The sequence below is a fragment of the Haliaeetus leucocephalus genome, unplaced genomic scaffold (assembly GCF_000737465.1).
Source record: "Haliaeetus leucocephalus isolate CR32 unplaced genomic scaffold, Haliaeetus_leucocephalus-4.0 Scaffold199, whole genome shotgun sequence".
Classification (NCBI taxonomy): Eukaryota; Metazoa; Chordata; class Aves; order Accipitriformes; family Accipitridae; genus Haliaeetus; species Haliaeetus leucocephalus.
In genome coordinates, this window is record NW_010972635.1 from 710058 (window position 1) to 717246 (window position 7189).

General features: G+C 42.2%; 2 protein-coding genes across 2 annotated transcripts in view; one reads left to right on the forward strand and one right to left on the reverse strand.

Moving 5' to 3' along the window:
• Nucleotides 1-1372, forward strand: part of PURA (purine-rich element binding protein A) — a gene marked incomplete at its 5' end in the record, with an annotated part of 2496 nt that extends 1124 nt beyond the window's left edge. Inside the window, one exon of the mRNA XM_010565981.1 lies at nucleotides 1328-1372. Within this exon, the coding sequence (XP_010564283.1) occupies nucleotides 1328-1372 (45 nt within the window). The remainder of the gene's footprint in view (nucleotides 1-1327) is intronic.
• LOC104830829 (POU domain, class 3, transcription factor 2-like) overlaps nucleotides 1-6958 on the reverse strand; it is an 8611-nt gene extending 1653 nt beyond the window's left edge. The window contains exons 1-2 of the mRNA XM_010565990.1: nucleotides 6722-6958; nucleotides 5130-5168 (exon numbers count right to left, since the gene is read on the reverse strand). Coding sequence (XP_010564292.1) covers nucleotides 5130-5168; nucleotides 6722-6958 — 276 coding nt within the window. The remainder of the gene's footprint in view (nucleotides 1-5129; nucleotides 5169-6721) is intronic.
• Between the last annotated feature and the right edge of the window lie 231 nt (nucleotides 6959-7189).

Here is a 7189-nt window from a genome sequence, read left to right on the forward strand (position 1 = left end):
GCCCGCCCGGCGCCCCCCGCCGCCCGGCAGCAGCGCCTCCGACCCGCCACCCATCGCTGGATGTTCCTCCACTTTACCCACCGTATCAAACAGTAAGCAGCTGCTAAAACAAAACAAAACAAAACAAAAAAAAAACAAAACACACAGAAAAAAAAAAGTCAAAAAAAAGTAATAACATTATATATGAACTGTGTTTCCTACTTGATTAAAAATATAAAGAACTGAGTGTTTATTTCCCTAATTAACCGAGAACTTTTGTACACGTTTAAGCTATTATTATTAAAAGTGTTTGCAAAAATGGTCAAGATTATAATATTGCTGAATTATATAAAAAAAAAGTCCTTTTCATGTTGAGCTAACATTTGACTTTAGCACAAAAAAAAAGAGATATTTTAGAACACGTAAAATAATATTTTTAGTTTTTTCTTCTCATTTTGTTACCAAATTTCGAACCTTACATGGAGGTTACTATAGTATATTTGACACCCTATATACCTGTGATTAGAGATGTGTATATATATATGAGGGCTAGGCATGCTGTGTGTCTGAGCTTTGTCTAAATGTTATGCAGAAGTTTGTAGAGTTAAAAGGTACGTAGGTTTAATTCATGCAAGGTAAACAATAAGTGCTCTCTTTTATACAATATGCATTGCATCTGGACCTTAAACATATAAAAATGGTCAGTGAAACTTCTGTGAACATGAAGAAAAATTATTAAAAAAGGCATTTAAATGAAATTTGCTAACTTGTGATTTTTACGTTTGAACCAAAGTTATTCAAATAGTAAAAAAAAAAAAAAAAAGAAAAGAGGAAAAGGAAAAAAAAAGAGAGAGAGAGAGAGAAAGAAAAGTAAAGAATTTCCTCCCGTAATATTTTTTTCTGCACCTGTTTGGTTTACAACTGAGTAGGCGTATTGTCATTATTGTGTATATGAGATGTACTTGTATTGTTCATAATATATTTTTTTTATTCTGTGTACCTAAAGTACTTAACCTGACGTGCAGCGGTTTCCAGTCAACCTGGTTTTGGACAGCAGGTAGCGAGTCTTTCCGTGTCGCCACTGGCGCTAGCACTGTCTCCTAAACTCGTGAGAGGTCCGAACCTATGCTTTGATCCTTGCCAGTGCCGTTAACTTCTGTAGGCCTGTTAGAAATCAGTGCGACGTAATTGCAGAGTAATCCTACTGAGCCATGGGGTTCGGAGTTTCGTTTAAAAGTGAAAGCCAAGCCGGTGTGTGTCTGTAACGGATTTCCATGTAGCTGTGGTGCTAGTTATTAGTGGCTACATACCTGGCGAGCCTAGCCGTGCCCTTCCCTCCCCGTCCCAGCCTCCTCGCCGGTGCGCGTGCTCGCGGGCTCTGGTCGAAGCCTAGGGTAGGGAAATGCAGATTTGTCAGAACACTAATCTGTCCAGGTGTGTTCTCCAAATTGAAATCGTTTGTAATAATAAGAAGAATAATAATAGACTTTTACAGGTTGTTTTTGTTGGTTTGGGTTTTTTTTTCTTTTAAAAAAAGTTGGTGTGCTTTTAATTGACTAACTTCTTGCTGCTGTATAGTAAAATATTAATATATTTTTATCATTAAACTGCTGCATGACTATCATCGTTATGAGTGAAGAGAAAACGTTATAAAAAAAAAAAAGATGCCTTAAACAGTGAAAACAAAACTTTTCTTTTCTTTTCTTTTCTTGGCCGGAATTCAGTAGACAGCATTTCAGAGAAACTAGGATCTTGTTCCACTCGGAAGTTTTTTTGGGATGCAATCATTTTTCTTAATGCTTTTGGCAAAGTTAGCCGTCTGGTAGACCTAGCTGCTGCGCGTAGAAGGCACCACCTGTGCGAGCAGGAGCTGCCTGCGCTTCTTTACTGATGGTCGAGGATGGAGTTTCGGAAGGGTGGGGAAAAAAAAAAAAAAGCTTGTTTTAAAGAATTTTATTTCCCGTTGTCTTTTTATTCCCATTTGAAATTATAATTCCCTTTTTTTTTGAGATGTACTGTAAGTGTCAAAACAAGCTGTTTCCATTGTACCATGCATTCTTTCCCTTTGAAGAAGTTTGCTGTTAGTGTTCACAGAAAGTTAAATACGAGATGCCGGTAGTGAGGTGTTTCTGTTTCTTTTAAGCAATCACTGGAAATGTTTAAAATTGCTTTAATGTGCACTTTCCTATTTCCCAGTAGTAAAATAAGCTTTCGGAGTGCGTAATGTGACATTTGAAATGGTTCTCAATTGCATGTAAACATTTGTCTGATAACCTGCTTTTGAATTGGAGGGTCTGGATGGGCAGTTCCATCGATTATTGTACTTCAACTGTGATGTGTGCGGGACTGCATTCTCCATGCTGCTAGATGTAGTTAGGAAATTAATTGCTTTGGTTTTGCTACTTGATTGATTGTCTCGGTCCTGCTGTTCACTCCCCTCCCAAAAGTTGTCGCGCTGCCGACGGATGTGGTCCGGCGCTCGTAGTTCCACGCTGCTGCGTCGTGTTCCCAGCAATAAGTAGCGGGAGGCGATGAGAGCACGGCGGAGTGGCCCTCCGTACCCTCCCGGCTCCTGGGAGCATCGCTAACGAGGCAGGCTGCTCCCCGCGGTCTTCCTCACCCGCGCCGCCCGGATCCTGCCCGGGATCCGGCTGACCCGCGAAGCGCACGGGCCGCGTGGTTCCGGTCAAACCAGTACAGCCTGTAACAGCCCACTGGCAGTTTTGTGAACAGTGTCCGAGAACTCGTGGTCAGTTTTTGTCTGGTTTTGGGTTTCTTCTCTGCGTTGTTTCGTTGTTTTTTGGGTGTTTTTTTTTTCTTCTTTTAACGCACGTTATGCATGTTCTAGGACTTGATGAATGATGGTAATGAAAGACAAAAATGACTGTAAAGGTTCGTGGGATTTCGCTTCTGGTTTTGTTTATGTTTTGATTTATTTTTTTGCTCTTTTTTTTTTTTTTCCCGGAGGTGCTCGGTACTTTACCAAGGCTCTGATATCTCAGTATTTAAAACAAAGTACAGAAAACCCTGTTTAATGTTAGAAGAAGAAAGGTATATTTGACCATATGTGTTGTTTTAAAAAAAGACAGTATGCTCAAATGTGCCAAGCTATCTAATTCCTGAGAAGTATGCCTTATATTTTCCTTGATGATATGCTTTTAAATGTCTTGTAGAATAGGTCCAAGAGCATGATAAAAACTACTTTATAATGACTACGTGCAAGAAAACTTGAAATGCATTGCAATACTGACATTATTTCATTTTTAAGTTAAAGGGACACTGTCAAGTAATTTACCATTGAAACACAACCACCCTTTAAGTGGTTTTATGCTAACGGAGAAACGTCCTCCAAATTCAAAGTCCTTATTACTATTTTTTTTTGTTTTTTTTTTTTTTTTTTTTTAAAAAAAAAAGTAAAATTGCTCTGTGGCTGAGAAGTTAAATAAAAAAGAAAAAAAAACAGAACCAGAACGAGCCGCCGTTGATTCCTGCCTCTTTTTCGTGGTCCCGCTTGCGGTGCGCTGCGAGGGGCAGCCCTCCCGCTGCCCGGGAGCAGGAGGGGACTGGCCGGACCAGACCTGGCCTTGGCTCCGAGGCCGGTGGTGGCGGCAAGGGTCAGGGCTTCGCCGGGCAGGAGCCGCGGGGCAGCCGTGCCGGTGGGCACAGCCTCAGCTCTGGGGTGCGGGCAGGACGCTGAGCTTCCAGCGAGGCGTACCCGTATGCGGTGGAGAGCTTTTTTGGAAAATTCAATTTTAAAAAAAAGGAAAAAGAAAAAAAAAAAAAAACAACACGAAACCAAAAAAACTACTCGACAGTGTCACTTTCTTGCGTATCCCTTGCAGGGGTTGAAATGTGCTCGGTGTAGCGCTCGCTGAGGAGCGGTTCGCAACCTGTAACTTGACTGTTGTAAAGCGCAGGGGGCTGCCCGGTGCGGGCAGCGGGTGCGAGGCAGAGACGGTCCGTGGAGCGAGGCAGAAAGCTGCCGGTGATTTTAACCCCTGCTCAGAGCCGACCGATAACTTCTTTTTTTGGGGGGAGCAATTACTTTGTTGCCTTTAAAAATAGCACTGTAACCACCTTTTTTTACGATTAGCTGTAGTATAATCTTTGTCCCTTCAAACTATGCAAGCTATGAAATGTAAATTAGGGATCAGTTAAAGATAGTTGATTATATTCAATCAGATGGCATTCATGCACTAACTGGAGTATATACAGATAAAGCTATTAGAGTGACTTGTATGCTAACAGCAAGATATAACATACCTACCTATTCTAAAAAAATGACTATTAATATTGTATAACAGGACTGTGGGGGTTGGGAGGGGATGTTATCTCTTACCTTCTTAAAAGGGGATTTAAGATTTTTATAACTGTTTTTTCCATCAAACTTTAATATTTTTGTCAAATTTTTAGGTATTTAATTTGTAAAATAGATTTTACTTTGTACTGGCGTACAGAAAATAGGGGTTGATTTAAACTTTTTTGAAGCCAAGTGATCAAGTACATTTGTAATAAAAAGTCAATGGATCTATATCAGTCGTACTCACTGTTTTCATTTCTTGTACGTTCTAATGCAGTGGCGCTGTATGTCTCCCAAGGAAAAAAAATTGGGGAGGTGGGTGGAAGGAGAAGGCAAAAATGTCAGCATTGATGCCGCAAATTGATGCGTACGCAAGTGGCCCGTGGTCAGTGGAGATTTGGTAGATATGCATTTTTACTAAAAACACGGTGCACTTTTTCAAGAAGGGTTTATGAAAACCTGATGTTTTTGGCATGTCTTCACTTCACGCTTCCACCTTGGTGCCCGTAAACTCTAAAGCCGCCCTTTGGGAATCACGCTTCCCTGGCACTTAAGAAAAACAAAACCAAACAAAGCAAAACTCTGATACCTTCTAAGGTGGTGAACTACGGCACTTTATGTTTTTGCACCCACACACTTTGTCTCCCTTCCTCAAAGGTCTGCCACTTTCTTCTTTTCTCTAAGTTCAACAGGTTAAGGTGTGTTTTTTTTTAATTTTGTTTAAGTAAAATTACCGAGTGTTTTGGATTGAAGACTTCAGCAGATCCACCAAGTTTGGATCCAACACCTTGCAGAGTACTGACATAATTATTTTTTGTTTGCTTGTCTGCTTTAAACCCAGACCTCCTATTTCCCTTTCCAGGGCATATACCAAATCTGATTGACTTGTCTGTGGCAGAAGTTGTGGGAGCTAGAAGTGGAGAATCCTGACATTAATGTACAAGAATGCTAAAACAGGTTTACATTTCGGGGACTCTCATGAAACATGAAAACTCAAAGTATAACTAGAACCAACCAATTTCCTGGGTTTTGCTAGTCCAAAGGGTAGAAAACAAGTCTCTCTTAGGTGAGTTGGAAAGAAGGCAGTGAAAGCAAATGCTTCCACGGCTGTGCAATTTGCTCATTCAAAAACCTGCTGCTCTTACTGGCTTGGATTGCTTTTTGAGAGGTAGGGCTCTGCCTAAAGTGCTGGAGAGTTTCTCTGTTAAAATGACACCGTCAAGAAGATTTTATTTTTTGATCACAAATTTAAAATCCACGTTTGCACCTTTTTTTTTCTTTTTTCTTTTTTTTTTTCCTTTCTTTTTTTTTTTGTCTTTGATTTTCGTCAGGCTTGCCCAAACTTTCCTTTTATTTTCTTACTATCCTCCTCTGCTGGCTGCCTGCTCCTTGTTAACTCAGCTTGTGTAATTGAAGGGTCACTGTTCGTGTCGGTGTTGGGACTATGTGGAAGAAGAGTACACCGTAGTTTTAAGTTCTCGTGCTGGGCTTTGTACTTTTTGCACATGCACTTCTCTCCCTAAAAGTTTTACTCTTCTTGGCTTTCTTCTATAATGCGTGCAGATAGGTGAAAGGATCTGAGTTTTTGGTAGCAGAACAGAGATGCGGGCTGCATGCAAAGTGTTGTCAAAATGTTTTGACAAAACCGACAAGGTAAACAAGCAAGTTCCATTTTTATTCTTGATTCCTTCTGCTGTTGCCATCTCCTGTGCCACTTGCAACAATGAAAGATAATTTCAGCCCAGAGCTTTTTTTCAAGCCTGTGGTTCCTTTTACTCCGCTCACTTGCACATGATTTAGCTCGCTGGCACCGCAAAATGTTGTGCGTGGGTTGCGAGCGTGGCAAGGAGGTACGTATATATAGTTTAAAGCTAGTTAAGGTTAATCTAAATGGACTTTCAAAATGATAACCTTTTCTAAAAGCCTGTTTTAACCAGAGCGTAATCTTTGGCCTGAAGTTCATGGCTTTTTTTTTTTTCCTCTTAAGTGGGATCTCTCGTGTTGAAATTACTGAGGGTGATGGTCTGATGGCATAGGAAGGATGCTCCTTTCTGGTGGCAGCAGAAGTTCCTCTGCCAGAGCCGGGCTGCCTGCTCTGCTCCCATCAGCGATGCTGCCTCCCATTCGTGCTAGGCAGTCTTGGGTCTGCTCTGGGAGTTTCTCTTAGCCTCCTGTCCTTCTTTTTTACCTTCTACCTTTTCAAAGCATTTCGGTTCCCGATGGGACTGTGTTTTAGCCGCACTACAGTGTGGGGGAAAGTCAGCCTACACAGGGGTCTGCAACGCATCCCACTTCTTGCAGAATACAAGTAGGCTACAAGGCTTTACTGGGCCGTGCATTGCTTGTCATTAATGCAGGTCTGACCAGCTGTAGATAGCAGAGAGAAGTAAATGCCAAATCATCCATTTTTAGGGGTTCACAGTTACTTCTGCAACGTTATACTGGATATTTTATTGCAATTTGGATGGCGTAAAAGTTGCTGCTGGAGAAGTACACTGGAAGGGAAAGGACGAGCAGGTTTGCGTTCGGACCTGCGCTCCTGCAGGGAGGTATGGTGCCGTTGTCGCTAATGAAGACGTTTCCTGAGCCGGTGGACTCGGGCAGGTACCAGGCCGGGTGAAAAGAGTTTGTCCTGGGGGAGAAGCTCCCAGCAGTCACAGCAGAGGAGATGTTGTCCATCTGGAGGGTGGGAAAAGCCTTTCAGAGCAAGGCGGGAGGGGTGGGCTGGCAGAGGTGGACGGCCGAGTTGCGCCTTGGCCACCATTCGAGTGCTTCAGCACCTGAACTGGTGTTCAGGATGGAGGGTAGGTGATGCCACTTGTGGAGAAGCACCCAAGAGCCAGATGACAGCATCTCTGGCAGACCGTTTGCTGCAGACAACTCAGGGGTGTCGGGCAGCTGATCCCAGGG